The sequence below is a fragment of the Indicator indicator genome, chromosome 1 (genome assembly GCF_027791375.1).
Source record: "Indicator indicator isolate 239-I01 chromosome 1, UM_Iind_1.1, whole genome shotgun sequence".
NCBI lineage: Eukaryota > Metazoa > Chordata > Aves > Piciformes > Indicatoridae > Indicator > Indicator indicator.
This window is the reverse complement of record NC_072010.1, coordinates 117,557,283-117,575,556: the sequence shown is the minus strand read 5'-3', so window position 1 is coordinate 117,575,556 and position 18,274 is coordinate 117,557,283. Positions and strand designations below refer to the sequence as shown.

Below are 18,274 nucleotides of genomic sequence, written 5' to 3'. Positions count from 1 at the left end.
AACGACATTTTATCTGGGGAGCACACATAGTTCATCAATAACAAGGGGGCTGGGTTTTGCATCATCCAAACAAGAAGAAAGAGACTTTCTTGCAATATTTGAAGGACTATGTCATAAGCTGAACTGTGCTCAGATCACATGGCCAGCATTTTGCTGTAGAGCACCCTGTCTGGCTCCTAGCTCCTGAGGCAGAATATATAATTTGCAATAGTTTCAGGGAAGATTTTTTCTGGGACAATAAGCTTGATCTAGAAGGGCTGAGTTACTCTCAGAAATGTCTGTCTCTCTCCGGCTATTGCCGAGAGATCTTCAAGTGAGTGCAGCGTGACTGAGTCTCAAAGACCCTGCCCCTGAACATATAAGAATCTCAGTTTTGATTTTTAGCTTTCTTGGCCAACAGCAAAAGCCTGAATATTGAACTCTTCTAAGGCTTAAAAGTGGCATTTAAGAAAGAGAACACAAGTTTGTTGCATAGGTCTGTTTACAGAGATGCAGAGCACAACATTATTAATTTGCTTGTAGAAGACTGTGGTTTATAACCTGCCTGTCCCACACTGAGCATGTGGGCAAGTGCTCATTGCTACATAAGCATTGACACCATTGAAATATTCTCAGTAAAACTAACCCAGAGCTAAAAGGAGGAGATAAACCTGTACACTGCTCAGCTCACCAGATTTTGTGCTGTTTCTTATTTTTAGGCAGCACTTCTCCTTCCTTGCAGGGCATGTCTAATCTCTCCACCCTCTTATTAGCCTTTTTCATGCCACCATATAGTATTTCCTAGTACTCTGAATGAATTACTATGCTAAAATACTATGCTTCAGCATGCAAGAATCTGTGGAGAATTTTTTTTGTTTCTCCTTATTCTTTCTTAATAGTCAGAACAGCAATCCAGCAGTGTTACAGTCCACCTGGCAGGCCATAATTCACTCCTGATATAAAGACCTGACAGGCATTCAAAAACTGGGGGTGAGCCATTTTGTCTGAGCAGTTGTATGGCCATGATACAGAGAAAAGAGGCTGGAGAGGAAGCAGCAACCACAGAGCACCACCCTTAGGCTGGCATGGACCACACAAAGAAAGCTCTGCCAGCCTATGTGAATGGGAGATGGGCATAAAGCCACCAGAGAGACCCTCTGTTGTTCTAGCAGGCAGAGAAAATATCCTGAAGGGAATATGCTGCTCCTGTGGGTGCAGTATGGGGTATTTTTCCTTGTCATGTTGATCTATTGGTGCTGAGACAGAATGACTTGTGTGCACATCTGATCAGAAGGTAATTAATTGCTGCTGGGGGTGCTGCTAGAATCCTAGCAGGTGCTACCTAATCCTTCCCCTGGGAAAAACCCAACCCTAAATCCCTACTAAATCTCTAAAACTCAGTCCTCCCATTCATTTTTCCTAGGTGAGATTTGCTCATATTTGCTCAGTCGAGTTTTACACTGTATCATGAATTGGCCATTACAGAAACATCTTTCTCCTTCATGTTTCTGCAAAGGTTTACACATGAGCCTTCCAGAACCTCCTGCAATACAAGTCATGAACAATGAATAATATTAATAACAATAAAAAAAAAAGAAAAACAGAAAAAAAGAAAAAAAGAAAGTAGAAAAATGAAGCAGTAAGAAAATACTAATAGGCCACGCATGCACTTTTGCAACCTCTTCAGAAAGCATCACAGAAAAACCTTTATCTAAAAGGCTGTGAATCAATGGATGCATCTCTGCCTGGCTTCACACAGCACCATGCACCTTCATTGATTTGAACAGAGTTATTGGTGATGTGCTTAAGCATATGCTCTTCTAGGCATTGATTTGTTCAAATGAAATGGCCACTCGTGGCAGCAATGACAGTGCACTGGTTGTTGTGGGACACTACTAGGAAGACATCAAACTGAAAATAAAGAGTGATTGGATTATGACAATTAGCATAATCTATCTCACATCTGTAGAGAAGAAGTACTGCATTCTGATGCGGCATGAAAATAAAAGACAGAGATGAAAAGGCAGAAAAGGGGGAAAAGCCTGCAGACTATCTCAAAGGGCTCTCCTGGTCTTGCTGGCTCTCAGCAGAAAGAGTGCTAACCAAGCTAACATGGCATCCTTACCTCATTGGGCTCCCACAGCCAGACGTCAAAGGTTGGCTTCCGAAGTGCTTCTATGGTCTCCTGGGACAGCATGTACTGCAGACAAAAAGGCAGTCACTGTGAGGGCTCTCTGTCCCAGTGTGGGATTTGCCATTGGCATATACATGGGACTCCTGGGGTCCCAATCATACAGGATTTAGCTGTATTTCCCAAGGATAAAGCACCTGATCTCTCCCTCTGCCTGTCCAATTCTCCTCTCTCTCCCCACTGGTCACTTGTGGTCATGCCAAGATACCCACATCTGGTGGCTGGCAAGTCCCTAGGCAGCTTGCTGTCAGGGAGGTGGAGAGTTTGGGAGAAAAGGGAGGAGAGTGAAGGTGTTATGGTCAGGGTAACAGGCAGATTCAGCAAGGGGATGCAAGGACAAAGGGCAGAGATCCATCACTGGCTGCATGGCTTCTGCTGTCTGAAGAGCATCAGTGACAGTGCAGCCAGTGATGGCTGGGTGGTGTGAACAGCACTATGCTTGTAGTGTTACATTAACTGATGGGCATGGTAGATTTACTTTCAGATTATTTATGCTCTCATTTAGAGTATTTCTTCAAGGACACCCTTATTTTCCAATTGGTTGTCAGCCTGCAAGATGCAAGTGGTTTTATCATTATGCTCAGAGGTTTCAAATAAAATCAAGCTCATAGGCCAGTTATGATTTTTATTAAAAAATTATAGTAAAATATCCAAGCAACCAAAAAATGAATGTGGAGAGTTAAAAGACCAGGGGAAATTTGGGCTCTAACAAATCATATTTTTGAGGTTCTATTGATCAGAATCTTTCTGGGACACAAACCACTTGTAGCTTTAATTGCCTAATTTATCACCAGTGTCTTTTGTCTTACTGTACTGAGCAGATGAATTAACTAATCAGTCATCAAACTGCTGATACTTAATCCAAAAGAGAAGAACACTGCAGATTAATTTTCCTTCTTGAGAAGCCAATGGTTTTTGCATTTGCCTATATAATGTACATTTAATATGGCGTTCTCCAAGAAATCCATGAATTAGCAGTACAGATCTGTTATATGTTGGGACTGTTGTGATGACATTTTCTTTCAGTTAACTCATTACTTCCTCATCTCACAAATGGACAAATCCATCACTTGACAACTGAGAACAAATTTCACAAATCTGCCAGATAAAACCCAAAACTCCTATAAGCTTTGGTGTAGGGACAACACAGACTAACAGTTTACTTTGCAGTCAGTAAGTGGAATTCTTTTTTGCATTTGTTGTTAATTCAAGATCCTAATTTCATAGCAGTAGATCAAAGATTGATCTGACATACATATCAAAGGAAAAAAACATTTTTAGAGCTGATATGTTTTGTGAAAACATGCCTTATTGTCAGAAGCACGAAGCCTCTTGGGCACAAGTTAATTATAGAGATGTAAGTCTCATGGTGTCTGCTTTAGAGACCTAGAGATCACTTTTGTTAGGCAGAGCAGAATAAACAGCAGAACTTATCGTTTGTTGCTCTGTAAGGTCCTGAAGACAAATATGGAAGGATGCATGTCCACATCACACACCTGCATCACGTGGCACCATGTGACCTTGAGAGAAGCTCAGCCAGCTTTGATGTGTGCAGGTGAATACCCATGTCAACTATGATCTGCACATGTGAGATGCTGTTTTGTTACAGTGTGAGCTGGCTATTGTGCAGACATAATCTAGCATCTTTAAATAAATAACTCCTGTGGGCAGACACCGCTGGTGCTAGGACCAGAGATCTTATGTTCTTCATGATTTCAGCCTCATTTATCACTGTGGATTTGTATTTGTACTTGCCCAGTAGACATTTTTCTTCAAGCATTGCTTTTTCTCTAGTAAACACAGTAAGTCATTTTCACAGGGACAATGAATCATTCTGGAGACAATCCAATGTTGCATTTTCTCTTGGTTTCCCCAGGCTAAGCATCCCCATAAATTACTTTTGAAATTAAAAAATAATCCATTAGGAGAAAGCAGACAGCAGCACTATTTTTCAATTAGAGTGCAACATTACAGGATATTTGTGATTGTTTGCTCAGAAGATGGAGAATAAATATGACTAGATAAAAGAGCATTAAATGTTGACGAATGCAAAATGTTCATTAGCATTTCAAACACTAACAAGCTTTCAAGTATTGAAGACTACTGAGGATCCAATTTTAAATCATTACAAGCAATGACAGGTTTTTTCATTGGCTTCCAGGGATTTTGGATGAGGCCCTAGATTTAGAATGACTAGGAGGTAGATGGCTAGGGAGTCATGCATTGTAAACAGTACTTGTCAGGATGGCAAACTTGTGGTGGGATTTTGGGATGAGCAAGCATTGCATGGTACCTTTGGATAGGACGGTACATCTCGCCAGGGAGTTGGCCTCTTGTTTTCATCCAAAAAGCTGTACTTGCAGGGACAGTTAGTCCTAAAATGAAATAATTAGCTCTTAATATAGTGGAAAGATAAAAATAGTGCCTCAAAAAGTGCCAGAAGTGCTCTAAGTAGGCATCGCTCAGAGAATTACCACACTCCCCAGCCTCTCCCCTTCTAATGTGGTACTGCTCAAATGGTGTAAAAGTGTGAGCTTCTTTTCTTTAGGATTTTTCTCCCCTTGTGCAACACCACCATTACTCCTCCATCTATTTGAATACAAGCAAGGAGCATCTGTCTTCAGGCCTGTATCCATGGATACCAAATCACTTCTGTTTAAACCACCTAACTTTCCTTTCAGTAAGCAGCTTGCTGTCTGTTGCAGGCATAGCTTTGTGGTAGTTTCAGGCTGTGCCTGGAACAGGTACAGCCTAAAACTACCACAGCTGTTTGAGGACAGCAGACTCTTGCCAGAGGCCATGCAGAGCACGAACAACAGCATGCCTGTGCTTATTTACTAGTATAGGCACCTACTGAGCCCATGGCTTATTGCAACCCAGCTCCAGGCCTCAGAAAAGCTTGGGCAAGACCATCCATTTTAATGGCACGACCATTTTGCTTGATGTCCTTTAGGCAACAAAATATCAGTGAGGCATAGGCTCATCAGACACAGTCTGCTTGAATCCCCAGTCCTGCAGGAAGGGAGTCACTGCCAGGGATTAGACATCATTAACACTTGCCTGGTTATTAACACCAGCACCTGTTATCTGCTCTTCTTTTCTTTGCACGTGGAAAAGCCAAGCTGATGCCACCCTGTCTGAGCAGAGACCTTAGAAGCAGGAGGTGCAGACCAGCCTTACAAGCTTTGTAGAACATCATGGCTGCTGCATTGCAGTGTGAGAGCAGTTTCTCCCCTTACAGCCACAAGATGCACGATAGAGCTAAGAGTTCTGTGGCATCACCAGTGGCAGTCATGACACTTCAATTCAACATGGGTTTCCCAGGTCACATGGATTTTAATAACCCTCATGTGAGGTTGACCTGCTTGTATTTTGCATTTATCCCTGTAGCTCTAACATTTGGATTATCCATTCCCATTTTTCAAGCTTCCTGTCCAGTGAAGTTGAAAGAAACACCAGAAGAAGCTGGGCAAAATATTCCATTTATTTATTTGTCCCTTTTAAAGTTATTTCATATATTCTGTACTGCATCTCTTTTTAGTGCTCTTCTTCACTGCTGGGAGTTGATCTTTTTTTCTTCCCCCTCTTAACACTGAATCTCTTTTCTTTCCCCTCTTAATGCTGATGTCTGCTATAATTTCTGATAGTGTTGTCTGAATCCTGAAAAAAATTGTATCATCTTACAGTTTATAGTGGCCAGCTGGCTTCAACTGGCTGTCTTTTCCTGCCCTGTTTAGGGAGATTCTCAATTGCTAAAAGCTGTCTTAATCATTTCTAAAGCTGTTTCCTCAAACCTCCACTCTGAGGGGTATTAATAGGATAAAAATAGTGAGATTGGGGCATTCCTTGCCCTAATTGGACCTGGCTGCCAGGGTCAGCTGAGGGTCAGCCAACTGTCTCTGATTCCAAACTGCAGCAAGACATCAAAGCCTTCATCCTACCACACTGGGGAACATAGTAGAGCCAGGATGCATTAGACTTTTACAAATGCAAAACTGTTTCTGCAAATGATCATGATTTTAAACGACATTGTAATGTTATTAGCATCTGCCAATAGTGAGTGCAAAACAAAAAGCAGACAGACTAGCAAAAAAAAAAGAAAAGGCAATTTGAGGAGATGCAAGTGAGACTGCTTTGCTCTTCTGAAGAGAAGATGCACAACTGACTGATGACTTTTACAAACCTAGCTATTCATCCTTACTCTGTCATTTGGTAATGCAACAACAAATGTAAAAACATGGGAACATACATGAATACAGCTGTGTACTGTGACATTATTGAAGGAATATACATACTCACACCTATATACATCAATTAAATTTAGAGGTGATGCCTAATTGCAGCTGTAGCACATTATTTAGCAAATGATGTTGCACAAGTCTAAGCAGGAATGAAAACATTTTCACTTGCCCTGGGATGCCTTTGCTCCCCCCCATACCCCTACACCCCCCCTCCGCATGCTTGTATCTCACACCAACAGGAGAGAACTTGCTCAGCCACTCTGGGGTAAAGCATCCCTATGTTAGCTTCACCAAGGACTGGCAGCATGGCTCTTGCTGAGCAGCGGGCACCTGAGAACAGGGAATCACAGCTCATTGCTCTACAGCTCATAATGGGGTCACCCTTAATAGCCAGCCATCAAGGAGCATCCTCTCCTCAGTCTTACAGCAAAAAAAAAAACGTTACTTGTAGCCACCTCTGTTACACACTGACCTTATCCACATCTAGCTGCTGCTTTGAGACCCAAGCCCTTACGGTACAGATAATCATGGGCAGAATTTCAGGTAAGAAGGAGTTTTTGTGCAGTTGGGAAGAGGAAGACCTAGCTCATGGCAACCAAAAGAGCTCAAGGCAAACAAGAATAGCTGTGACAAGTAGCTGCCGCACTGATATGGCAGTGACACTGAGCAGGGCAAGTTAGGCTCCTGCTTCAGTGAAAGCAGCTAAGGGGTGTGAGCTCAAAACAATCTAGCTTGGGTGTCTGTGCCCAGCACTAACTGCTGCTGACCACCACACCCTCTTTTACAGAGCTTTCCAGCAACACACCACTTGCTGGCATCTGGCTTTTGGCAGCAGTCTTATCTCAGTAGGAGTCCTCAGTGAAGACTACACCTCAGTGGGAGCTGGCTGAGCTGGGGAGACCTGGCACTCTGCATTCCTGTTTTTCTTGTTACTAGATTGTTGTTTATACTACAAAATATAGATTGTAAGGTGACAAGGTCTGGGACAGGAATGAGTCATGGCTTCTGCTGGGACAATCTCCTACTTCCTGATGCGTGTGGCGGCAACCAGGCGAGCATGAAGTTGCTGTAACTTTTCTTGGTTTTAAGTCCTTGTCTGCCTGTGTGTCACTATGGTTATAAATGAAGCTCTCTCAGCTCCCTACAACAGCTGAGGAAAAGTAAAGGCACATGTAGGGCCACATACATTATTCCCCCAGTGCAAATCAGCATACATGTTTTTGCATTAGCTGCCAGTCTCAACTCTAATTTTTCTAATGGGATTTCCTCACGCACCTGACCAAGAAACAATGCGAGTCACAAGGCAAACTGCAATCCATCCTACTGGTATAAATCTGGAGCAGATGTGAGGTTAAATAATGTTGCTCTGCATTTATGCTAGAATGACAGCTGAATTTGGCCTTAGACTTAATAGGAATGTATTAACACTGTGCCTCCTGACATATCTGGATAGCAAAATGTGTGAAATGATAAAACCTCATTCTTCCAGCAAATCTCCCATTGCCCTCAATACAAAATAGCTTTGATTGAAGGTCAGCGAATTTGACCTCAAATGAAGAAAAAGAGAGTGGTTGTCAAGACAGAATGCTCACATTTGCTGAGAAAAATCCCTTTCACCCACACTTTAAGCAATGCAGTATGTTCTTTTCAGCAACCTTCCCAGAATTGTTCATAATCTCACAGTGGTGATTTGTTTGTCCTAATGGGATATTTCAGTGACACAGGGGGGCAGGCTTTCCAGCTGAGACTACGTACTGTTAAAAATGAATTTTTTTCATGCTGTTGTTTTAATTACAGCTAAACCAAGCTTCACAATCACAGCAAGCCCTTGAATTAGAAAGTAAAGTCCCAATTTCTTGTTGAATTTGAAATGGATGTTTTATGATAGCATGAGATCGTAATTATAAGAGCTGCTACACATTTATTTGATATTTTCCCAGAATATATTGGAGCTGATTCGAGTGTTAGCTGGTTCCCAACCAAACACTAGACTAGAAGTTCTTTTCCCATTCCCTCTCTCGCCCTAAATCTGGAAGAAGAATTCTCATTCTATATGATGAAAAATAACTGTTGTAAAACCTTTTCCTCTGTTCCTGTGGCCTGAGTTATTTTAATTGCTGAATGGCTATAGATCTTCAAATGATAAATTAAAATCCTTGTCCTTAGTGGTTATTGGTTTCTTTACTCTTGTACTTCTAAGCCCAGAAGGTAACTCAATTCTGCAGAAAAGTTGCATTTGAGTTTGAAACCAAATATTATTTCTTTAGCTAGATCCAAAACAGAACTTACCTGCTGTTTCTTGCTGCCATTTCCTCCCTCATCTTTTTAATGTCGCTCTTGCATTTCTCAATCTCCACTACTTTCAGGCCTTCCACTGTCAACAAAGGAAAACAACAGACATGTTACCATGGCAAAAGTTGAAGGATCTCGTTTCACAATTGTGCAAAATATCAAAGGGCTTCAACAGTGGGGTTATCCAGTGAGCCAGCAAGCTCTTACAGTCTGCCCCAGTTCTCAACTACGCAGGTGCTGCCAAAGCGATATATCTTGAAAACCCCTAGGAGTTCTCTGCTGCCAATTTTAGATAATAGCTACAGTATTTTAATTCACAGAATGGCTCTAACATCCCAGCTTTTCCACGACTGTTAGCAGCAGTCAGCTGTTCTGATGCCTTCACTTCTCTGCTGTAGAATACGAATCAAAGGAAATCCTGAGAAAAAAAATCCCCTCCCATGATGGGATGATAAGCGCAGCTAGGCAAACACGTCCCGGTAGGATTAGAATTCCCATTAAGATAAAAGGTTTTAATTTGAAAGTTCATGCAGAGCATTAAGGAGCTCTGAAAGACACTGCTAGATAGAGAGAAACCAAAGTGAGAATGCAGGAGAGAGAGAAATGTTAAAAAGTTTTACTCTAGTGATTCATTTAATTTTTAATTTTTTTTTAGATATTGAAGATCTGTCACTTCTTTTTTTGCCAGTCCATTTTGTAATCAAAGGTTATTTCTGCACGTGGCACAAAAAAAAAAAGAAATCCTATATTCTCTTCTGCATGTAATTGTGAAAGCCACAAGGCAAAAAGTTTGATTGCCTTTTTATGCAACAATGCACTTCATTCCATGTAGCTGTGAGAACCTAAGGCAGAGCAAGCATGAGAATATTCTCCCTTTTCTTCACCTCTCATTGAATTGTCAGCATGCTCAAGGACATAATACAGCACCATTTACTAAGTACATGTCATTCATATGCAATCATTTCACAGCTCATTTCTTTACTGAACTCATTGTTTGCAGGCACAAGCTGTGGTTCAGGGAACTCAAGGGAATGTGCAATCTTACCATCAGTATTCATTCACTTTCTTAGGAAAAAACCTAATAGTAAAAATTGCACTTATGTGGAGGGTAGTATTTAAGTAATAAAAAATGCCCTTGGAAGGGCACAACTCTGTAGATAATCAGAGACGTCAGTTTGTTTTCCTTATGCCAGTAACAACAAAGATTGCTGTTGCAACTGGGAAAGGGGAAAAAAATAAATAAAAGAGGTGTATGGACTGAGTCCAAAAAGCCACGAAGGAAAGATACAGGCGTTTGGTTTATGTTTGATTACAGGGATACCCTCCATCTCCAGATTAAAGGTTTTTTTCTGTCTAGCACTGTTACAAGCAATTTCTTTGGGTGATCACAATGTGGTGATACAGGCAAGATGCTGTCCTGCTTATTCAGTATCTCCATTCTGGTTATATGGCTGCACTTTTTTGGATACTTTGTTCAACTGCTGCTGATGAGTCACAGCTGACTTGCAGGCCCTGTGCTGCTATGTACCACCTTTGTGTATTCATCTGGGACACGTTTGTGCCAAACTGCATAAGTGGTGGCCTATCTGAAGCAGTGGGTGAAAAGCAGACTTATCAGACTGAGAGTGTAGTGAGGCAGGCAACTGCAGAGAGAAGATGAATTATGGTGCAAAATGGCAGCCCTGAGCATTTCTTTGTATCATATCTTTAGGTTGCTTCCCAGCCCTCTCCAGGGAAGTAGAGAATTTACATAATTATTTTCTTAAGGTAGATGTGAGGTGCTTACAAATTGTAAAGGGTTTTTGCCAACTTCCTTGTTCATGTGTGGGCTGCTGTGCAAACACTGGAGCAGAGAAAGTCAAGCCATGGGATAAAGCATTCCCCCAGTACTTGCCTGGCAGGGACACATTTTCCAAGGGGAAGTCACAAGGTTTAGATGGGATTTAAAAATAATTTGCAAAATTTGGCTCCTTGAAAATACATCCATGTGATGCAGTCTCTAGAGAGTAACAGGAAGGAAGCTGAGAACATTCTATGAGAGGTGCAGATGCAGGGCTGTCATGAGCACTTATCCCCACACACATATCCCCTTTAGGAAAGAAATCCTAGAGATCACATGTGAAAGTGGTAGAAAAGGGATCTCTGAAGGAGGTAGGAGAAAAGGCAAAACAAAAGCACAATTGTTTTCACATTTGGCTTGTAAATGATAAATGGCCTTGTCATGTGCACTGATTAAGGGCTCATTATATTATTCTGCAGCAAGAAATACCTTCTGAAAAGACCCTGTGCTGTCTAAAGAAATCCTTGGGCTGAATCCAACACTGAAACATGGCTCTTAAAGCAACCTCTGGGAGTCCAGCTCAAGTACAGAGGTCGGACATCCTTTCTCCCTCAGTTTTGCATTTTAAATGTGAAAGCCTGGGTTTATTTCAAAATGTTGCAGATCTGGCTCTATTGCAAATTCTGGAAGTCTGGTTTTGAGTAGATGGGTGCCCTTGTAGACAGGCAACCCAGGGAGCTCCTTCCCACATTCTGAGGCTGCTGGAGAAGGGTCGTCAGAGCTCAGGCAGAATGGAAGCAGATTGCTACATTTGTTGTGATTTCCATCAGTCCTGAGACTCACTTAGAGAAGGAAGCCTCATCTGAGGACCAGTGAATTCTGTTCACCTGCATGGCAGGTATGGGTAGGCTGTTCCCTAAACAAGCAATAAAGTGCTGGAGAGTTCAAATGTATAACTCTGCTCTGCCAGGAGCAGCATGCAAATCTCCATCATCTTTCTCCACTGCTGCAGGCTGCCAGTGCTGAAGGGCAGCATGTGTGCAGGCTGCAGCCAGAGATCCCAGGGCATTGTCAGGGGATCCGGGGGCCAAAGCAGCCCCTAGTTGGCTGGGATAGTTGCTTGCCTGGGCTGTCAAGGGGATAGGAAGACCCACAGGAACACTTGCCTTGTTTGCTCTGGACCATGACTCCTAGGCCTGAGGACTGGAGTTCATCAGAAGTTTCACAGAAAATGCAAAGTGACTAAGCTAATTTTGTTTCTTCTTCATATTTTTTTTTCATCTTCCTCTCTTTTTTTTTCCTCCCTCTCTTTCTTTTGGACAAAAGAATGATTCAGTGGAACCTTGGGAAAAATGGAAGTCAAGCAAACAGGAAGGACTTGTTACCCAGACTCCTTGCAGAGGTTTGTGTTGTGGGTAGGCACACCACAGGGTGCCTCCTCTACAGCCATTGCTGGAGGGCTCCCACTGCAGTGGGAGCCTGTGGCTGGGATGGCCTCAGGGAGAGGTTCCCCTGCAGCTGCTCTTTGAATAAGGACATTTTTTCCTCTCCCTGCTGACATAGGCATCAGTCTCACTGAGCAGCTGCAGGGTCAAGGTAGCTTGTGGTCAGGGGAAGTTTCAAGAAAACAGCTTCTTCCATGAAACAGAAACTTTTTTTTGTCTCCTCCAAACCAGCTCTAGTGAGAAAGTGCTCTCTGCAGCTGTAGTGCTGGGGAAGATTCTGCCTGCTCCTAACTTAAAGGCTGTGTATAAGCAAACACTTGGCCTTTGGTGTCAAAACAGGGACGGGTGACAGTGCCTTATTCATACCCCTTCCCTGTCTTTCTGAGACCTGTGTCCTGCATAATATACTGAAAAACAAGTTAAAGGCCGCATGGGAGAAAAAAAATAAACAACAACAACAAAACCCAGAAAAGGAGCTCTTTGACCAGAAGAACTTGGCTGTTGCCCAGTAAATGAGTATGGTTGTCTTGCTGTTAACATGCTGAGCAAGCAAGGGAATTGATGCCACATAGTTTGTCAGGCAATATGGCCAGCAAGGGGTGAAGCCCCGTGTTTGCAGCCCAGAAGTCACTGGCCTGTGAGCAATGTGCTCTTGTGGCCAAGAAGGCCAATGGTATCCTGGGTTGTATTAGAAGGGTTGTGGTCAGTAGGTCAAGAGAGGTTCTCCTCCCTGTCTACTCTGCCCTGGTGAGGCCATGTCTGGAATATTGTGTCCCTGGCCCCCTCAGTTCAAGAAGGACAGGGAACTGCTTGAAAGAGTCCAGTGCAGAGCCACAAACATGATTAAGGGAGTGGAACATCTTCCTTACGAGGAGAGGCTGAGGGAGCTGGGACTCTTTAGCTTGGAGAAGAGGAGACTGAGGGGTGACCTCATTCATGTTTATAAATATGTAAAGGTTGAGTTACAAGAGGATGGAGCCAGGCTCTGCTCAGTGATGCCCAATGACAGGACAAGGGGCAACGGGTGGAATTTGAGGCATAGGAAGTTCCACGCAAATGTGAGGAAAATTATTTCACTGTGAGGGTGACAGAACACTGGAACAGGCTGCCCGGGGCGGGGGTGTGGAGTCTCCCTCTCTGGAGCTATTCAAGACCTGCCTGGCTGAGTTACTGTGTAACCTGGTATAGGTGATCCTGCTCTGGCAAGGGGGTGGACTGGATGATCTCTCGAGGTCACTTCCAGCCCCTGACATTCTGTGATTCTGATTCTGTGAGACAATGAGACCTACCCCCTGGCTGCATGGAAACACGTGCTGTTCTGCCTGTTTACGAGTGCTCTGGTGTTCATGCTCTACTTGTGCTGCATGTAGAGCCTGCCCATGTAGCACAGATACGTGCTGCATGGAAAGACCTTGGCCCACGCCAGACCCTTTCTTGGCAGAGGGAGGTGTGTGACACTGAGCAGAAATATAGCCAGTCCTCAGTGCTGGGCCTCAGTCAGTGGTGAGGACTGGCCTGACCCTTTCACATGCAGTAAATGCCTTTCTGAAAGGAGAAAGTCTCTCTGCAAGATGTGTTTGATCCATGCAAGTATCCAACTTAAGACAGAAGGAAAGTGGCTTTGTTACCCTCCTGTCATTAGTGACAAAATGCAGCAGCAAGGGCTAGGTCCCAGGTGTGTCAAGGGAGCAGACCTGTGCAGGGAGTGCCTGTGCAGAGGCATGGGGGTCACCCCTGCTTGCTGGGGAGGTGACAAGAAGATGGGGCTGGGGCATGGAGGGGCATAGCAGGGCAGGCCAGGGAGCTTGGAGGTGGAGGACAGGGAGAGGGGTAGTAGAGACCTTCTGCTGTGAGGATATAGCAGCTGGAGGCCATGGTCTTGGGCCCAAAGCCTGGTAGAGAACTCGACAGACCCTCAGAGGGAAGGCCAGGAGGGGCTCCAGATACCTGCAACACCAGCTGTCCCTCCCCAGCCTTGCTCTCTCAGTGGGTGCTACCACAGGCTCTCACTTTCCCCATGCCTGACTCTGGGCTGTCAGGGGCCTTTTGCCTTCAAGGCTGGCCAAAATATAAGCAACTGAAGAAAGCAGAAGGGCTGTAAGGAGCAGGACAGAGGGGGAGTACAAGGAGGACAGTGAGGTGGGGGTGGTTCTGAAGCACCAGTTCCCACTGCAGTATCAATAAAGGGACACTCACATTCAACCTTTTTCTCCAGCATGGCCAAGTGATTAGCTACTTCCGTTTTCAGCTCGTTGATTTTAAAAACCCTGGAAAGAAAACCCTCATGTATTAATGTTGTACATTTATTGCCATCTCTATCCTAGGTACAAAGGATTTTTTGCTAGAAAGGAATATATTTTTCAGAGATTTGCTCTGTCCAACTATGGTTGCAACAAGGAAAAGAAAATTTTCCCCGGGAATGCTAAAATTTGGACAGGAAATACACTCAAGTTTAATTTCAAGAAAAATTATCAACAAATTATTTTGTTATACCCCTGGGAATGTACTTGGGCTCTGCAACACTTCATTAGCCACTCTCTCAAAAGTGATTTGTTATTGTACCCCCACAGAGAAGCAAAATTAAATTGACGATGTTTTGCCTAACAGCAGTGTCTTGGTGTCTGCATGCTCTGAAACCCTCCTTCTCTTGAGTTACATTCGTGATTTGCTGAGCTGTGCTGGTACTGATCTGCCTTACTGAAACCAGCTGGAATGAAATAAACAGCTATACAGATATTGAGAAGTCTTCTCAGAGGAGAGACATGTTTGGGTGACAGAGGGGAAAAAATGAAACAAATCGTATAATTTGACTTTTCAACAAAGAAGCATTTATTTTTCTTCCTAAGAGGGAAGAGTACAATAAGAATATTTATATTTATTACTTGATCTCATTTTTAGGTCAAAGAAAATCACCAAAATTACTTTTGGTTTAAGCTACCATATTGCAGTCAGCAGGGAATAACATGTGTATTAAGCCTAAATTTGGCAGCAAGAGTGAGATTTGAAAGGCATCTTACATGCCTCTCTGCAACCTGTAAAAAAATTTACTTCATGCTGATAAAAGAAATAATATTTTAAATTAATAATGATGTTCAGCGTCTTACCTCGAGAACTGTTCAGCAATCTGTTCCAGTAAATTCTGGAACAGCTCTTCTTTCTCTGAAAAAAAAAAAAAAATAAGGAAGGAGGCATAGCAGAGGAAAGACAATATCCTCAACCCCCTGCAGAGTGGTATCCACAGGCTTCCAGATCTCATGGCAAGGCATTTAGCCAAAAAGTCATTCTGGTCCTTTGAACAGTGACAGTGTTTGGGAATGACTCCTCATCTCACCTGCTGTCCTATGCCTGGAGATCCCAGTCAAGGTTTCTCAGAATTTTTTCCAGGGGTGCTGGATTTCTGAGACATGGCTTGTTTTAAAGCATCACTCTCTTAGGTGAGACACCCAGAATCACTGCCCACTTCTGCAAGGTTTGTCTCACAAAGACTGCTTCTACACCATCAGCATACTCTGCCAGAGTGCCCACGAACAACACAACAGCTTATGAGCACAAGCTCAGCTTGCCTTTCAGATTTAGACTGGGACATTATCCTGGAGAACAATTTTTTGCTGCACATTCATAGGGATCATATCGCTATGCATAAACTTCAGGCAAGCATGAGATGCAAAAATGACTGCGCTGGCAGAATGAAGTCTGCCTTTCCTGGTTTGTGGGACGGACACAGCACAGCACGTATTTCCCAACCCACTTTCCCTTGAGAGCATAACTTGGACAAAGCTGACACAGGGATCCCATCAGGATCCTATCACTGTCTGAACTGCTGCAGCAGTAGCAGCACTGTGAACACTCACGCTGGCAACTCCCCACCTCCCACTGCAAATTCGAGTGCTAGGGAGCTTCAGCCAGCTCAGGAAAGGCAGTCTGGTGAAGTCTCAGCCCTCTTCCTGAGACCATTACAACTGCAGGAACCAAGAGAGGGAGAAGCAAACGAGTCCTTAAAAGAAGACCCTAGATTTTAAGGGACAGTATACTTTTGGTCCTAAAAGGAAGAAGTACAATACCATTGTTTTCCTGTCTTTCAGTCTATCTACACTCTACTCACACAGACAGGAGAAGTATAAATCACCTTTGCTGAGCTATGAGCTGCTATTTTGAGATTGCTCCCACTTTCCCCCACCAGCTAATTTAAACTGCACTGTAATGCAGTTGTTCTTACACCTGCAGTGTGCATGTACTCCTGGCTTTTCATGCCGAAGGTGTGGAAACATTGCATGCTCTCATGCATGCATACATGCCACAGATTATAGAACGCCTATCTATACCCTGCTTAGAAATACCCTGATGGCATTTCTGAAGAGACTTCTTGCACTTGCCCGAAGGAGCACAATGCCTCACAAGTGCAAATGCCTAGGCAAGACACAGGAGAGAGAAATACATAAAAAACATTTACACTGTATTTCTAAACAATAACTCTTGTATCTGTTGAAAAGATTTGCAATTCCTCAGGTATTGGCAACGTCAGAAGTACTTGTCACGAGCGTTCACTTTGCTGGTCAAAACAATTTGGGTGTTATAGCTGTGTATCTAAACTGGATCAAGCACTCTATGCTCTCAAAGTCTCTGATCCAGTTCCCAAATTTTTTTTTTCTTTTTTTGCTATGATCCAGCTCCCAGCAGAGTGGCTAGCAGAGCAAACGAAGGCATTAGTACTTTTCACAGAGACCCGTTTCACAGTTTTCTCACCAAACCCCTGGAAAACTCAAGCACTGAAACAAAGCAAATGCTACATCCTAATTAAGACAGGAGGAAAGCTTACCGTGTGCAGCACCTGGGATGGTACCCGAGTCCAACAGTGAAAATAAGCAGAGCAAACCGTGTCCTTTCACTTCGATGCTGCTCAGCTCTCTGACAGTGGCTGTAGCATGCCAGAGACTGACAAGTTTCCTATAAACACTGTTCCAGTGAAAAAAAAAAAAAAAGCCAATCTTACTTTCACTCCCTCCCCCTGTCAAAACTCAATTGGAGTACTAGGACATTCCCATCCAGGGAACAGTCAGCTGCAATCTTATGTTTATGGACGTAATAAAAGACTTTCAAAACGAAGATGTATGTTTTTATAACCCTAGGGTGCAGTAAAGATATATGACTAAGAGTGGCAGTTTGTCTCATCTTAAAGAGACAAAGATCCATTTCTTTGCCCTCTTCCTTTCCAAGAGGAAGACCTCTGCCGACTCCTGTTTCTGAAGAAAAGGAGACATCATTCCAACGCAGTTCAATCTCAACTGTCTACCCCATTGTTAAACAGGAGGGCTAGGTGTTCTTTTGCTCCCTCCATTACCCTCTGTCGTCTGCTTTTTTATACCTCTGGGCAGGGCTGATACACCAGGTGCACGCAGCTACCTTTTCTCTCTGTTGCTTCATTTGTTTTGCTGCGATTTGCTCTGCAAAAAGGATATCCTGCTGCATGAAGCATGGGCAGCCGCAATCTCTGCACCTTCCTGAGAGTCTCCAGCTCCTGCCTGCAGCAACCCAAAAGCCAACAGCCACCCTCTTGTCAGCTCACCCCACACTGGCACCATGAATGCGCAAGGTTTGCAAACGCAGGTGTGCAGCAAGTCAGAGTTTTGCACAAGGCGTGGGGTGCATTAGGGGTGTTTTAGATCTGACAAATGAAAATTGGAAACCCACCCTCCATAAGGTGCTGCAATAGGGCAATGCCATGCAGGGGACAAGCCAGCTCAGACCTCTTCAGGCTTCCTGCAGTTCATTCTTGTGCATGCGGCGGACACAGGGACTTTGGCTCCTTGTCTGTTGGCTCCTGCCAAGCTCGGCAGGGAGCTTGGCCAGGGCATCATGGAGCAAGGAGCCATTTTGCTCTCCCTCCTGGCAGCCCCATCCTGAGCAGGTCTGGACAGAAAGCAGGTGCAGGGGAACATGGCAGCAGCACTTCTTCCTGTGACTCCTGCTGTGGCCAGATCAGAGGGTTGGCAGTGAGCACACATCTTCCCTGCCAGAAGGGACCAGGTACTCACTGGAGGAGATCATGTTGCTCATGCACTGCCACAGATGGTTTATAACCCACTGGCATGACCCTCTGCTTCACATCACCCTGCTCGGCAGTGAGTCTTCCTCTCCCACCTTACCTGCAGGGATCATGGCTGGCAAGCCACCTCCATCCACCTACCTTCCCAAACTTCCCTCTCCATTCTGCCAGTCTCAATGGGGTGCAAGCATGGAGTGCATGGGATTGTGGGGGTGGGCTGATTTCACTCCATCTTTTCTGCTGTGTCCAAGCAAGACTGGGAGGACGTGGGCATCTGCCTTTCCCTGTCAGCGTCAGGCTGGT

At 44.0% G+C, this 18,274-nt stretch overlaps 1 protein-coding gene across 3 annotated transcripts in view; it reads right to left on the bottom strand.

Annotated features, from left to right (window-relative positions):
- Nucleotides 1-18,274, bottom strand: part of PDE9A (phosphodiesterase 9A) — a 50,628-nt gene that overhangs the window by 12,898 nt on the left and 19,456 nt on the right. For 2 of the 3 annotated variants that reach the window (XM_054399391.1, XM_054399399.1), the window contains 5 exons: nucleotides 15,033-15,087; nucleotides 14,125-14,195; nucleotides 8,701-8,785; nucleotides 4,464-4,545; nucleotides 2,105-2,179 (listed from right to left, as the gene is read on the bottom strand). In XM_054399391.1, the coding sequence (XP_054255366.1) occupies nucleotides 2,105-2,179; nucleotides 4,464-4,545; nucleotides 8,701-8,785; nucleotides 14,125-14,195; nucleotides 15,033-15,087 (368 nt within the window). The remainder of the gene's footprint in view (nucleotides 1-2,104; nucleotides 2,180-4,463; nucleotides 4,546-8,700; nucleotides 8,786-14,124; nucleotides 14,196-15,032; nucleotides 15,088-18,274) is intronic. The other variant, XM_054399408.1, reaches the window with a different exon arrangement.